The 16,681-nt window shown below is 41.4% G+C and overlaps 2 protein-coding genes across 4 annotated transcripts in view; both read left to right on the plus strand.

The window, feature by feature from the left end:
- MGAT4A (alpha-1,3-mannosyl-glycoprotein 4-beta-N-acetylglucosaminyltransferase A) overlaps positions 1-8,532 on the plus strand; it is a 67,390-nt gene extending 58,858 nt beyond the window's left edge. For all 3 annotated transcript variants that reach the window (XM_075265193.1, XM_075265192.1, XM_075265194.1), the window contains exons 15-16: positions 3,748-3,860; positions 5,328-8,532. In XM_075265193.1, coding sequence (XP_075121294.1) covers positions 3,748-3,860; positions 5,328-5,357 — 143 coding nt within the window. In that variant the 3' untranslated portion in view covers positions 5,358-8,532. The remainder of the gene's footprint in view (positions 1-3,747; positions 3,861-5,327) is intronic.
- INPP4A (inositol polyphosphate-4-phosphatase type I A) overlaps positions 1-16,681 on the plus strand; it is a 528,838-nt gene that overhangs the window by 88,337 nt on the left and 423,820 nt on the right. The gene's annotated exons all lie outside the window — the stretch shown is intronic.

Below are 16,681 nucleotides of genomic sequence, written 5' to 3' on the forward strand. Positions count from 1 at the left end.
ACTCAGGACCTGGTGGCCTCTCACCTGATCGGGTTGTGACTCCGTTCACAACTCCGTTTTCAGCAATATTAGGCTTCGTCAGAGTGAGAGTGGCAGCACGTCTCTATAACACTGGTCAAAAACCAGGAGGATGCACCAATGGAAGAACAAAAGGACGGCGCTCTCAGGTCCAAAGGAATTTATTCAAAAAGAAGATTGCACAACGCAAAAACAGTTGCCGCGTTTCGGGTCGGAACCCTTTATCAAGTGCGTAACTAGTTAAAAACAATAAATATAGTATATGTATAAAAAACATGAATATACAAAGACATAATTTAAAAAACAGATTAGCTTGTCAAAGAAAAAAACAACAGACCACGACGTTATTAGGCAAGAAAATCATTTACCTATAAACCCAGAACCTATAAACAAATCCAAGGTATATTATATGAATTCTGAATTAAGCTCAGGTGATGTATTACACATCATTAGTCATAGACAAACTATTATATATTGATCATATTATTCATACTCGAGATAACTATAGATCCTTAACATCCCATATGTTCAGTGACTATTATTATATTTCATTAGAACAAGATTCCAGCAATAATATTGTCTTACCTTCACTAATCGAGCTTCACTCAAGCTAGGAAGAAATAAACTCTATCCGGAGCGCTACTCGGCCTATTTAACCGTACCGCTCCATGTGCCACTTCCGGAGGAAAAAGATGCGGTCCAAGCTGGAACACATGCTCATTAGCTAGATGTTACGAGCCTTTGTGCAAATTTTTTCGGCGGAATATTCTATCACCACAAGAGCACGGGCACTCCGCCCGCACCAGAGAAACCAACAGTACGGGCTAAGAAAAAACGGTGGTACGACCTATCAAGAGTCGTATAGCTAAATATGCAAATGTAAATAAAAATTAAATAAAAGGAAGTCATGCAGTTCAACCTGGAACGCATGAACTTCTGCGCATGCGTAAAAGGACAATCTGCTATACGAGTCATCTAAAAGAATTCATAGTGATGATATTTGCCTAGGACGTAACATAAAAGTTTAGAAAATGATTCTATAATTAGAAAACATAAAAATCTATATGATTACATTCCTAAAAATATATATAAATATAGCCCACCATGTTCATGATATACTCGATATTGGTACATTAAATTTCTATCTGACTATTATACAAATTAAAAATGAAAAATAAATTGAATAATTTAAATAGTTTAAAACATGCATTTCAACCAATTATATAGGCCCTTCCCTAAAAATACACCTTTTAGTTAACAGTATACATTAAGAATGACCAAAAGGATTATACAAGGTAACTCATCTGTTTACATCCTCAGTTGCGATATTTAGGCCCGCTGGATGTAATGTATTAAATTTAAACATCCAGAACATCTCTTTTTTATTTAGCTTACTCAGTCTATCACTATTACCCGGGGGAACCCAGTCAATTGGTGTTACCAAAAATCCGCTGAAGCTTTTGTTGTGATGTTCAGCTGCATGTCGCGACACACTATGTTTCATGTAACCGTTTGTGACATTCGAGCGATGCTTGTTGATACGCTCGCTTAATTGTCTAGATGTTCTGCCTATATATTGGAGGCCACACGGGCATTCCAATAAATATATTACAAATGACAAAGTACAATCAAGATGGTATTTTAATCTAAAAATTTCGTTGGTAGTGAAGCTACTAATCTCACATACTTTATTTCTAATTGATCTGCAGCACTTGCATCTATTATGGTTACAACGGAAACTCCCTCCGGAGGAGGTATTAGTTGTTACGGAGGTTGTATTGGATGACCGTAATTTACTGGGCGCTAGAATACTTTTGAGCGTTCGTGCCCTTCTAAAGGTGAATTTGGGTCTTATAGGAAGAACCTTTTTAAGAAAAGGGTCATTCTGTAGGACTGGCCAATGTCTCATAATAATATCTTTGATCTGTTGATGAGATGAACTAAAGGCCGTTATGAAATTCAGTTCATACTCATTAGTTTTCACAGATTGTCTTGGAGCAAGACATTCCTGTTGGTTGAATCCGCTTGCTCTATGGTATGCAGCTTCAATCATTTTAACAGGGTACCCTTTTTCTCGGAATCTCCCTGTGAGAATGTTGCTTTGAAGTTGGAAATCTGTATCCCTTGTACAGTTTCGCCGTATACGGCAAAACTGTCCATAGGGAACATTTTGCTTCCACTTTCTATAGTGAAGACTATGGAAGTCTAGCAGACTATTACAATCCACAGTCTTAAAAAATGTTTTTGTATAGATCTTACCCTCTTCACCTGTTAGTACTAGATCCAAAAATTCAATTGATTTTGAGTCCGATTTCCCTGATAGATGGATGCCATAGGTATTAGAATTCAAATGTTGGGTAAATAAATCGAAGGATACTGCCGGGCCATCCCAAATAAAGATAAGATCGTCAATATATCTTTTAAAATAAACTAGATTGTTAGACCAACGATGGCTACCATATATCCATTCTTTTTCAAAAATGCCCATGAAAAGGTTAGCATAACTGGGGGCCATCTTTGTCCCCATCGCAGTACCTTTGTTTTGTATAAAGAGTTTTCCGTTGAATTCAAAAACATTCCGTTTCAAGATAAATTCAATGCTGTTTAGTATGAATTCTCTTTGTATAGGTGGGAGCAAATCATCAGATTTCAGAATGGTATCAATTGCTGTCAAACCCAAGTCATGAGATATATTACTGTATAAACTATTTATATGTATATATTTTTAGGAATGTAATCATATAGATTTTTATGTTTTCTAATTAGAATCATTTTCTAAACTTTTATGTTACGTCCTAGGCAAATATCATCACTATGAATTCTTTTAGATGACTCGTGTAGCAGATTGTCCTTTTACACATGCGCAGAAGTTCATGCGTTCCAGGTTGAACCGCATGACTTCCTTTTATTTTATTTTTTATTCACATTTGCATATTTAGCTATACGACTCTTGATAGGTCGTACCACCGTTTTTTCTTAGCCCGTACTGTTGGTTTCTCTGGTGCGGGCGGAGTGCCCGTGCTCTTGTGGTGATAGAATATTCCGCCGAAAAAATTTGCACAAAGGCTCGTAACATCTAGCTAATGAGCATGCGTTCCAGCTTGGACCGCATCTTTTTCCTCCGGAAGTGGCACATGGAGCGGTACGGTTAAATAGGCCGAGTAGCGCTCCGGATAGAGTTTATTTCTTCCTAGCTTGAGTGAAGCTCGATTAGTGAAGGTAAAACAATATTATTGCTGGAATCTTGTTCTAATGAAATATAATAATAGTCACTGAACATATGGGATGTTAAGGATCTATAGTTATCTCGAGTATGAATAATATGATCAATATATAATAGTTTGTCTATGACTAATGATGTGTAATACATCACCTGAGTTTAATTCAGAATTCATATAATATACCTTGGATTTGTTTATAGGTTCTGGGTTTATAGGTAAATGATTTTCTTGCCTAATAACGTCGTGGTCTGTTGTTTTTTTCTTTGACAAGCTAATCTGTTTTTTAAATTATGTCTTTGTATATTCATGTTTTTTATACATATACTATATTTATTGTTTTTAACTAGTTACGCACTTGATAAAGGGTTCCGACCCGAAACGCGGCAACTGTTTTTGCGTTGTGCAATCTTCTTTTTGAATAAATTCCTTTGGACCTGAGAGCGCCGTCCTTTTGTTCTTCCATTAATTTAACAAGAATGACATTTATGTTTCTTTAATTTTACTTAAGGAAAATTTGAAGATGGTGTTGCAGAAGGACCTGTAGATCCTGGGCTAAATCCCATTTCAGCATTCCGACTATCAGTTTTACAAAACTCAGCAGTTTGGATCATCCTTAATGAGGTAAATACCAGCCATGTTTTTACAAAATTTTAAAGGGGGTTTCCCAGGATTTAGATACGGTTGATCTCTCCTTAGAATATATCAGTAATGTCAGATGGCTGGGGCTTTGTAGTTACTTGAAATGATGCTGAGCTGCAGGAATATGAAAGGTATCCTACTCAGTATATAGAGCTGTGTACTTGCAACCCCATAGACTGTGTTGGCTGCAATTTCCAATATCAACTGATCAGCTGGGTGCTGATAGGCCATAAACATCTAAATCCCAGAAACTCCCTTTATTACTATGGACTCTCCAGTTAAGTGAATAATCTCTATTTTTAATCCACTATTTTTATTTCTCCCTTATTTATCAACACTACTTTTGCAAACTTTTTTTTATTTTTTTTTTAATTTTAGATCCACTAAAGCAATAACAAATGTTATCAAAGACTGACAAATAGTTAAAAAAAAAATTAAAACTAGTGCAATAAAAATGTAAAATAGTCACCTATAGCTACCTAATTCCGGTTATCATGTCTTAAGCTTGTTCAGCTTTCTATAGATAACAGCTCATTCACAAAACAGGGGCCTGACTGTGACAAAGTATGTTTGTTACAGCTGAATACACATCAGAGGGTAAGGGAGTCTATTGAGGGATAAATATTAAGTTCTATCACTTAATGGATTGGTCACGCGGACTGTTAAAAGAACGGTTGTTTGCCTGCTCTCTGCACAGCCCTCCTAGCGGAGCTAGGGAGTGGGCAGGCCATATAGGGACCTCTGCACACTGGCAGGAAGACTTAGGGTAAGTTCACACGGGGTATTTTGGACCGGAACCCGAGGTGGAGGCCACCTCAGGTTCCAGTCCAAAATACGGGTAGCCGCAACTGGATGCCGGTGCACCCAGTCACGCACTCCGCTCTGGATTAGGCCCAAATGAATGGGCCTAGTCTGGAGGGAGTGTCATTTCTTTTTTCTATGAGCTGGAACAAATGGCTCCTGGAAAAAAGCCCTGACCAGCTCCCATTGATTTCAATAGGAGCCATTTATTTGGACAGGATTTTGAGCGAATATGGCCTCAAAATCCTAACCAAAAAACCCTGTGTGAACTTACCCTTACGTAACTGTAGGGACAGGAGGCAATTGGAGTGATGGTGGAGGAGGGATCTTGTGAAGACTTGATTTCCAGTTGTTTGTTATCCCTAGGGATGTGGATATCCTCCTACTGATGCAATTGTGGAGGTGTGGGGGAAATAACAGCTAGCTCACACCCACTATTCCCTATCGTGTGAATAAGCACTGTCTCTTCCATTGTTGTTTGCACCCAGTGCAGTTGCATGTCTACTAGAGACCATATATTATGCAAACACTTGCTTATTATATTGCATTTACAAAGAAGTAGATCTCTATTTTCATGCTTTCTAGAAGTTACTGTTATTGTTGTTTTCTTACATGTCGTCATTTCATTGCATTTCTTTTTCTTTTTAGATTCACATAAAAAAGGTATCAACAGACTGATAGAAATATTTCTATAGAGGAACCTAGTGAAGAACTGCCAATGGTGAACTGACACCCCGAAATCATCACTGCCTGTTTAATACATTTGCATGCACCTTCATTTCAATGTTTTGTTTCTTTTTTTTAATTCTACCTCTGTGTAACCTACTGTAAATAGAAGATTGTATGTATTCTCATTGACAGAATCAACCCAAACCATTCTACAGTGTCTGTTCTTCAAAGGGAACATCATTTGCTTTAGAGACATCCCTAACTTATACGGTGCCAGACTATGGATTGTTTTAAGGGGTTTTCTGAGTTGAGCAAAGAAAAAAATTCCTCAAAGGAGGGGGTAGGTTGTAATAAAATAATAAGTGGTGCCTCCAGTCCTCCATGCCAGTCTCTGTTTACTTGGCTGCAGTGATGTCCTAGTCGTGGCTACATTATCACTGACCTCATCAGCATGCAGTATAGGCCTGCAATGGACACATGAGTATACAGCCACATCACTACTGAAGAAGCTGGTGGGGAGGACCAGAGCGGCGGCGCTGGATGGTGGAGAAATTAATAAGTAGTTATTTTATCACCTTGGGTAATATTTTGCCCAACTCAGAAAACCCATGTTAAGGCAATGATAGTATACAACATATGGGTTCTCTTTGCTACTTTTTCTAGAAAGACTGACAGAACAATCCTGTAGAAGCATATCACAGACAATGCATTATGTGGGAGGGATGTAATTAAAAGAAATCTATTTTGTTTTACTAATATGTGTATTTTGTAGATAATCAGAGACGTAAATCTTTAAAGAAAATCTATAAATCTATATAAAATATATACACACAACCAGCTAATATATTTATGATTGAAGGGAACACATTTGTGGTGCTGTACAGTGTTTAATAATAGATTTCATACTTGCTGTCACATAGTCTGTATATATGACCTACACCGTTATTGTATAGGGGGAGAACCAAGCTGGCGTTGACTGGTAGTGACACCATTTCATATTCCTTGTTTTGCTTTAAGTATTTAAGTCATCACTTTAAGATTCTTCATTCACTCCATAGGATGGATAAGAAATATATTCTGCTTCCCTCTCTTGAAATATGCAATGTCATGAATACATTCAGAGGGGAGGTAGATAGTGGAAGCACAGGTCAGCCAGTATGAAGGTACATGGTTGGCATCAGCAGGGTTAAGTACAAGTCGCAGAGTCTAGACCAAAGCATTCATGAGCAGGCCAAGAAAAAGACATGTACTTTATTTCCCTCCAGCACTATATACATTACCTTTTAGGTTCATGACAGTTTCAACTAATAGTAAATTTTGCATCAGATTGAAAATGTATTCATCATTTTATAGAAAAGATCATTTTATGGAACAAGACAGACATTCAACACACATGAATGCTGGCTGACTTTCTGAAATGGAAAGTCATTGGTAGGAATTTATCATTTATTTTACACCAATTTTTGGTGTAAAAAAAAAAAAAAAAGTATACAGCCAGATTTGCTCCAAAAAAATGTTTGTTTTTCTTTTTTGTTTTTAGGACATTTGCATTCCACATGTCAATTTCCTGGAAAGTGGGAGTATTGTTTGGGGGCTTGGTGGGAATAGATGTGGCCTCCCACTGCCCAGCACATTTACTAAAGTTTATCCTAGAAAATGACATAAATTCTACATCCTATTTGTGTTAGATTTGCGATTCGGGCTCACTGACTGTATGGGATGCGCTTATTTTATTAAAAGGCATTTGCCTCTTAGTAAAGTAGGTGCAGTGCAACTCCAGTGCAGAGGAGATCAAGACTAGCATGGGAAACACCAGTCTTGCTAAATCTTCACTGTTAAAGGGAATGTCTATTTTTATAATATGTTTTATAGGTGTTGTAGATCAGTTTTCTTCTGATGTAGATCTCTAAATTACCTGCTTCCATCTACTATTCTGGCTGTAGGTGTCACTAGGGAAGCCTAGAAGTTATATGGAACCTCAGAGGACAATGCATACATCATGCAGGATGATGCAGCTGGAACAACATGCAAGGCAACTTATTGAAGCAAAACCCTCCCGTGACCACAGGAACGCTTACTGATCTCCAATAGAGATGAGCGAGTACTGTTCAGATCAGCCGATTCGAACAGCACGCTTGCATAGAAATGAATGGATGTAGCCGGCACGCGGGGGATTAAGTGGCCGGCCGCCGTCAAAGCGGAAGTACCAGGTGCATCCATTCATTTCTATGGAGTGTGCTGTTCGAATCGGCTGATCCGAACAGTACTCGCTCATCTCTAATCTCCAACATATAGGGACTGAGCTCCCTTTGGCATTTTCTCTGAATAGCAGTTCCACAATGTAGTTCCTTTATTCTGGCTGTCTTTGTGGTTCTAGTGGTCACACTCGGAAGTGCATAATATCACATCATAGCAATAGATAAGAAACCATTTGGAGATCTGTATCTTAAAGTAAAGTCCTATGAAACTATATTGTAAAATTTTATAGCACTGAAGTTTAGACCGAAGTAAATTTAAAATAATAAAAACGCGACTAAGGCCCCACATTGCAGAAACGCAACTATTTTTTATATTTTGGTGCAGTTTTTTGATCAAAAGCCAGGAGTGAATTGGGCAGAAGGTGGAAGTATAAGAACTTACTATATTTCCCATTCATTTTGTAGCCATTCCTGGTTTGACTCAAAAACACACAGCAAGATCAGCAACAACAAAAAAAAAAAAAAGCTGCGTTTCCGCCTCAGCCTTAAGGCTGAGTTAAAGAACATGCTCTTACAACATTGCCATAAGTTACTATTAACATTGTCCTGAAGACCATACCATACAAATGACTGCAATGACATGTAGAGAATACTGGATTATTCCCCGTCTGCCAGGATTACCACTGCTCATCTGAAGAGCATTTGGTCCTATGGCCTGTACATGGACAACTAATTCATGGAAAGTTGATAAATAGGCAGTAATTTCCTTCATACATTTTACATATTTATCCTCAGTGTTAACAAATGAAATGTGTTACATAATAGAACTGTACTAATAAAACATTTTGTATTATTTGCAATATTGCTCACCTGTTATTGAATTCCAGTGCTATAGTAAAAGTGCCTACAACTGAGATATTAAAGGGGTCCTCCAAGGTATCAATAAAAAAACTGTGCCAAAACAGCTAAATACTGCAGGGAACATTAGAGCCCATTATTGTTATCTGTGCTCCCAGGGGCGCTATTTGTTAGTGGAGGGGAGTTACATTTCTTCCTTTACCTTCTGGTGAGCTCTCATGTACAGATTACAATGGGGACCTAAACATTACCTGATGTAGAACAATACGTGATATCTACCCCCTGAACAGGGCTCCTAGCCCATAGAAGCTGTGCATAGGACATGTCATGAGTCTGCCAGAATGAACAATAGAGCACGTTTAAAACCCATCCTGTGGGCACCAAACAATATTCATTGTGGAGAGGTTGTGACAATATCTACAATACATTTTGTTAATGGCTGATATGAGAGGAGTTCCTCTATTTTCTATGCAGGTCCAATATACATTTCCCTGTGTATCATTTCTTCAGCTAATAGTGTACAATATTTCATGGTATATTGACTATGACTCTTACATAAAAACTCATTCTTGAAAATACAACATTCTAATGGGGATTGATTTCTTAGAGGGGCAAATATTTTGGAAGACCTGGGGTTGGAAAAGGGAGTAAAAATATGTTTAGGGAACCCCTTGCTGGACAAACTGAACTCCAAAGTTGACACTCCCAATGACAGATGTTAGAGGCTGCAGTATAGCTAAAATAATATAGAGTGGGGTTGGGGTTCTGGCCATGACCAACCTACCTTATTGCCATCCTATTGCAGTACCTATAAGGGTCTGGCCAGCAGGATCACTTGGAAGCCATTGGCAGACTGCTTCTACAGGGGCACCCGTGGGACGTTTCAATATGCTTTAGAAGCGGGAGGGAGCCTTGTAGTTGACCGCTGTGCCAGAACTGTTGCTGTAGTAAGTGGTGGGAGATACAGATTTGGGGCCTGGTAAACACACTGAATTTGCACAACTCTGGGCATAACCACAATCTGTCCAATTGTGAGACCTACTGACCATGAGTTTTGGAAGTTGAAGAAGGGACATTTTTCCAGTTTTCACTAATACATCCTCCATCATAGATCCTTTTAGAAATACTTTCATCTTAGACACACAGATACCGCCCAGAAACTGTCAACTGAGATATGATGGTACTAATGGCCATAGCACTGGAGCTAGTCCTGAACCAAGAGTTCTCTAAAGGTTTCTACTCTTGTGTATATCAGACTCTGCTCCATAAGTATCTCCAAAAATTCTTAAAACATGTGAAAACTAAATGGGAAAGGAGCCACTCCTAGAGGGATTCTGACATACTGTACGTCCTGGCCCTCACTCTCATGCTCTTATGTGAGGTTCAAAACTTGTCTCATATCCTACTGGTAAATGGGCGCCTATAAAACACTCTGCCTCCTATACAAAAGCAAGGTCAGGTCAGATAACATGAGTCCTAGATGTAGTTTGGATAATGCAACACTTTGGGAATGCATCTCCCTGGGCTCATACTGGAATGATGTGCTAGACCTCATTGATGAAGTCTGTGATGTTAGGTAAATGGAACTGAAAAACTGTTCTGGTTATTATAGAGGAGGGTGTGGAGCATACACCTGAGATAATGGGTATGTCCTGCATGTTATTCCAGGTCAGAATGCTAATAGCAGCTCACTGGATCCATTTTACTCCCCCAATGTTAAAAGAACTTCTGCTTGAATACAGTTATACAGTTAGAGGGGTGTACAAAAAGGGGAAAGCCATGTAAATTTAATTTGGGGCCCATGGCTCAACACACCAGGCCTCCCATCACAGTCGATGTTGCTGAATGACTGCTCTTCCTCGTCCCTGGGTTTGTGATATTCACCCCAAACCCATGAATATTTGTTCTTAGAGACACAGTAGTCTCCATATTTTTATTCCGCTATTCCACAGGACAAAAAAATGTTTATGCAGTATTATATGAAAAATTGAATGGTGGTGTTAGAAACTACAACAAAAGACAAGACCTCATATGACTATGTCAATGGAAAAATAAAAAGTTACAGCTCTTGGCAGATGGAAAGAAAAAAAGGACAATGGAAGAAACAAAATAACTGCCCTGTAGTAGTTAATGAACATGGTGATGATGACCAAGAACCAATGGCATACATACCATAGAGGCAGACCGTGCAGATACTATGCAATCCCATTGCTGCTGGATGATGAGAACCTGAACCTGTGCAGGACTGCAGAATGAAGAATGATACTATTAGGAAAAAGAGAGCGTAGAAGTGGCCTAATGGTCACCAGAAAGGCAAGGAGGAAGCCAATGCTAGGTGACAAAAGCTAGAGCCATACCAGATCTGACCCAACTTCTGAAAAGTGATTCGGGCAAAGAAAGAAAATTCTTTCCTAATCCACCTCAGTATCCCCAGAAGAAGCAAGGGGGGGAAATGATTGTAAGGGACTGAGGTGGAGGTCACAGGGGTATACGGAACTGCTACAACATGTAATTATTGTACAGTATTGTATTTAGCACACCTTTGTTATTCATTGTGCCAGATTTATTAAGCCTGGAATTTTGTATGCCAGTCTTAACTGGTGCAGGGAGCTACTGATTTGTCAAGAGGCTTTGACCTATGGATGGATCAGTTGCACACCCGTGAGCCTGAATGGAGAGCTAGGCCAGTTAGGAATTGGTGTAGATTTTTTATTATAACACATGCCAGAAAACTGTCATGAGTTGTAGTAAATCTGTCCATTTGAGGTGTCTCCACCTCATCCCACTACATGTGCACAGTATGGCAGACGAGGCACAGAACGGGGTCTATGGCACACATTTGCTGCATAAAGGGCCATGTGTCAAAAAATCTTCTAAAATATTGAGGAGTTGATATATTCCCCCCTTCACTATGTTTAGTTTCCATTTCTATTACCTGGCTGTATATATTTCTATAGAAACTTTATATGGATAGCGCTCTACATTTATTAGAATATGTAATTTTATTATAATTGGTTTGCAATTTATTTAACAATAATATGTGTATATTGTGTAATATTGCTTTGTTATTAACTGCTAGTTATTTTATCTTATCACTGTGGCCTCCCTCCTTTGTCAGGCTGTAGTTTTTAATTATTTTTTTTATATCGATTGATCTATTGTGCATTAATAAAGTTGAATTCTTTGTATTTCCATTCATGTGTTTCTTTTTAAGAAATTTGGCTACAGAGGGCATTCTACAAATACCAGGTAATGCTTTACTAAGACAGTCTATTGTTTTAACTTATGGGAACTAAGCAGTGGCCACCAAAAAAAAGTTTTTTTGAGCCAGGAGTGGATTGAGCAGAAGGCAGATACATAATGCTGGGTTCATATGTGGGTTTTTTGGACTGGATTTTGACGCAGAGGCCGCCTCAGAATCGGGTCCAAAAATGGCTAGCCGCGACTGATTGCCTGCACAGTACAGAGTCACAAGCATCCAGTCGCAGCATTCCGCTCCAGATTAGGCCCAAAATAATGGGCCTAATTGGGAGTGTCGAGCCGTGGACTTCCGCGGCTGAATCCGCCTGAAGGGCATGTCGCTTCTTTTTTCCGTGAGCGGTAACAAAATGCTCCCGGAAATAGGAACTTATTGAATTCAATGGGAGGCGTTTTTTTGAGCTGGATTTTGACGCAAATTCCACGTCAAAATCCAGACCAAAAAACCCCATGTGAACCCAGCCTATGAGCTTCCTATATATTTTCCATTCCTTTTGTAGCCATCTTAGTTTTGGCTCAAAAAACTGTAGCAAAATCTGCAACAAAAAAGGCTGCATTTCAATGTGGGGCCACATCCTCAGGACTTCAGCTGCCCTCCTGTCTCCTTATCCCTCCACTTCCTGATCTTCAGATCAGTCTATCAACATGCTGATGTTTGTTGTAAACTGTACCGTTATCTCTAGATTTATGTACAGGGATAACAGAGGCACTTATCAAAAGATTTTTCTACCACATACCAATGCTAAATCTAGGATTACACAATAGCATTCAGGTTTCCATCCTTGGAGTTCACTTAAAACCTGGCATTAGCAAGAAATCGGGAGAGAAGAGAATACAAATCGCCAGATTCAGGAATTGAGTTCTCCGTTCGACCAAAGAATTGATCTGTAACCTAGGCAATTAGATGCAAACACTGAGGTGGTATATTCAGCTGTATCTGGCAAATTGAGTGAGATAGATATTTTTTTTTTCCCATCAAAATCAAATAGTAACATCTATCACTTTCCTCTGTTTTTATGATTGTAGATTTCTTCATTCTAGTTTCTGGGCATTATTATGGGGGCTGCCATCTTGCAAGAGTTTCTTTGCTGTGTTAACAGCATTTAGTGATGTGCTTTACAGTATAGTCACTGCCATAGGCAGCAAAAGTCTGCAGTCAACTCATTGAAGTCTATGGGAGAGGTTTATATATATATATATATATATATATATATATATATATATATATACATGCTCAGTGCAGGGAGGTGAATAGAGATAACCTGTAACATCATCTATTGTCAGTAGAGGATGCAATCATGGGTCACAATGGGTGTTATCTGTGGAGGTGTGAAGTTCTATTGTGACAAATAGGTCACAGCTGCTATCAGGCTTTAATGGACAGAGTGAAAATAGAAGGATATTGAATAAAAAAAAAAAAAGATAGCAATATGGAAAATTAAAAATAAAATGAAATGCAAGAAAGTTACATGTGTTCAAATATGGTGATGCAAGGAATTTGGTATTCAGTATATTGGGAGTGCTGGGGAACAACCATTTGAGACCCAAGAATGGGTTCTTATGCTCTATACATAAAACATTAGGGCAACACCTTACTACCAGTATATCTTATTGGTTGTTAGTAGACATGGCAAACCTCTCTAGATTTGCTTCGTTCCAGGTGGCTTGGTGCCAGATTTGTTTTGGGTTGAACAAGTTTGGTATGAATCACACCTTAAAGAAAGATTATGAATGATAATCTGTTTTCCCTTAGCCCAAACAGTAGCACAACTGGGGTATTCCTGCCCTAATGAGCTGTTAGGACAGGTGGAATTTTTAATTACCTAACAGCTTTTGACCTCTATAAGAGGCCGGAAGACCTGCTCCTCCCTTGTGTTAGTAACAAGTATGATATACAGAGAGCAATTTATGCCAAGAGATACACACACATACACAAAATCTGTACAACAGTACCTCCTAGGGAGGGAGCCTTGTGCTGCTGTTTGGGCTAAGGGAAAACAGATTATCATTCATAATCTTTCTTTCCCCCTACGCCCAACAGCAGCACAACTGGGGATTTAGCAAGTATTGTTTCCCCTAGGGCGGGTCCTCCTGGCAGGCTGATGCCAAGACGGAGTGCCCAAACGCTGTAGCATCGGCCGTACGCCAGTCCAATCTGTAGTGTTTGGCAAAAGTCAGCTGTGAGCTCCATGAGGCTGCAGCACATATCTGCTCTAGAGAGAGGAACCGTGTCTCTGCCCATGATGTCGCCACTGCTCGGGTGGCATGGCCTCGTAGGAAATCTGGAACAGGAAGATTCTGGGCCCATAGGGAACAGCTGATAGCTTCTCTGATCCATCTCGACAGGGTTACCTTTGATGCTTTAGCGCCTCTATTGTGGCCAAACACATTAACCAGAAGATTCTCTGATGTTCGGAATGGTGCTGTACGGTCTAGGTAAATACGTAGTGCTCTTACCAGATCCAGTGTGTGTAGCTTCTCTTCCTGCTCCGTAGCAGGAGAGGGAAAGAAGCCCGGTAGGGTGATCACTTGGTTGGTGTTCTGAAGTGTTGGTACCTTTGGCAAAAATCCCGGAACGAACCTTAGCTGTACCCTGTCAGGGAAGAAGGTTATGAAAGGTTCGGAGGCCGCTAGGGCCTGCAATTCGCCAACCCTCTTGGCGGAGGTTATTGCCAGCAGGAAAGTCACCTTAAATGACAGGTACTTCCAGTCCACTTCAGATAATGATTCGAAGGGGGGTGCACATAGCCCTTGTAGAACCGCGGCCAGGTCCCACCTGGGGACAGGGGGCCGTACCTGGGGGCGGAGCCTGGCAGCCCCCCTAAGGAACTGTTTGACAAGAAGATCTTGTGATAACTGTGTCTCCAGGAGAGCATAGAGCTGACACTTGAACCTTGAGGGTGGCAGGTGCTAGTCCTCTCTCCAGGCCGTTCTGTAAGAACTCTAGGACTGCATCTCTGTCTGGATCGCGGTGGCTGCCTGTACACCAATCTCGGAATATCCGGGCGATCTTCTGGTAGCTCTGATTGGTTGCCTCTGCTCTTGAATGGGCTAAGGTACTTAGAACTCCCTTGGACAATCCTCTGTCTGCGCGTATGGCGCGGTTAACCTCCAGGCAGTGAGGTTGAATTTGTTTAGGCCCAGGCACGGCCGACTGTTCAGTGACACCAGGTTCCTGACTGGTGGAAGCCTCCAGTAGTTCCCCCGACTCATAAGGATAAGGTCGGTGAACCATGCCCTTTTTGGCCAGAACGGCATGATCACTATTGCCGAAGTCTCAGTGATCCTTCCACCCGACGATCCATCGGATCCTTGAGACTCGACCCGTCCTCTGTCGGGAGGACAGTGCGCCTTGACAGCTTCGCCACAGCGACATCAACCTTCGGCGGAGGACCCCACGCCTTTAGCTGACCCTCAGGGACCGGGAATAAGGTCTTAAATCGCTTGGATGGCGCAAAGGGTTTTTCCGGGTGCCTCCATTCGCTCTCCATCAGGCGAAGCATTTCCGAGGACGGTCTGAAGGTACGAGACCTTCAACTTGGGCCTTCACCACCTTCCCGGTCTCTGATCCTAAGTGTCTTGAACACCCAGGACATCTTCTCTAAGGGGAAGATCTCCTTTTCCTCCTCAGAATCAGACGATGACACCACGTCCCTAAGGCGCAGGTTCTCCAGGGGCGGAAGGGACAACTCGCAGTCCAGCCGTGGTCTCTTGGCTGAGGACTCCATCCTTTTCATGGAGTCCTGGACGAAGCCCTTCACTCAAGATACCATCTCCAGCATGGAGGTTGCCTCAGAAGGGGGGGCTCTACATCCTGGACAAAAACAAAACTGGGAGTCGTAAGGCAGTGGGACTCTGCAGGTAGCGCATGAAAGAGGTTTCCTCTTTGCCACGGCCTTCCTCCGAGGAGTAACAGTAGAGGAGGAAGAAGACATTCTGAGAAGGAATAAAGAAAAAGAATACTAACAACCTTTGCCCTCCCATAGTGGGAACCGCTACCACCCCTTCCCCCTGGCCGCCTCCCCCAAACCTGAATCAACGGAGCTGCTTTCTAGGACAAATTGACCAAGGAGCTTCTCTAGTTGAGGTGCCAGTAACCGGAGCAACAGGCACTGAAAGATGGTTTTGGAGGGGATATATAGGCCAGGGGGCGGGACTAAAAAAGGGCACGCCCCTTCCTTCTTTGGGGCAATCTTTTTTGGGGGGCAAAGGCAAAAACTCACAGAGGGGGGGCCCCTCAATACTGAAAGGATCCCCAGAAACTGGAGGGGGCCCCCCTCTCAGGAACCCCGGCATCCGCTCATCTCCAGGGAGTTTCGTTCGCCCGCATACCGCGCATGCGTGGCGGACGAGTAGGGCGGCAGACTCGGGGAACCAAAAAAACACGGTTCCCAGGAGAAAGGGTCCTAGCCGCGCAGGGAAGCCCGGCTCCGGCGCGGCAGCACTCCAGGCACACGCATGAGCCGGCAGGCTCCCCTGGTGGGGGAGGAAGCAGCAGAGGCTCAGAAGAGCAAAAAGAAAGGAAAAATATAGCAAAGTCTTCCGCTTGTCAGGTAAGAAGGAGGGGGGAGAGAGAGTAGCAGACCCCTATGAGAGGTCAGAACCCCTGCCCCCCCCACCCCACCACCTGTCCTGTCCCACAGGACAGAAAAAAACACAAGGGAGGAGCAGGTCTTCCGGCCTCTTATAGGGGTCAAAAGCTGTTAGGTAATTAAAAATTCCACCTGTCCTAACAGCTCATTAGGGGCAGGAATACCCCAGTTGTGCTGCTGTTGGGCATAGGGGGAAATTGGTTTACAGCATGGTGTAGAACACGCTCAGGGTTCCTAGGAACCTGCCTGTCAAATTTCTAGTTCTCTACGGAAAACTCAGCCAAAGTTATGTCAAAGTGACAGTTACTTGTATGTCTAAGGAAAAACTGTAAGCAATATGTTTTTAGATTTTTTTTTTAGATGTATGATGCAGTGAAATGTTCCAGGTTACAGCACCTTGTATAGTATATAGGACATCCGCACTATA

This window comes from Leptodactylus fuscus, chromosome 2 (assembly GCF_031893055.1).
Source record: "Leptodactylus fuscus isolate aLepFus1 chromosome 2, aLepFus1.hap2, whole genome shotgun sequence".
NCBI lineage: Eukaryota > Metazoa > Chordata > Amphibia > Anura > Leptodactylidae > Leptodactylus > Leptodactylus fuscus.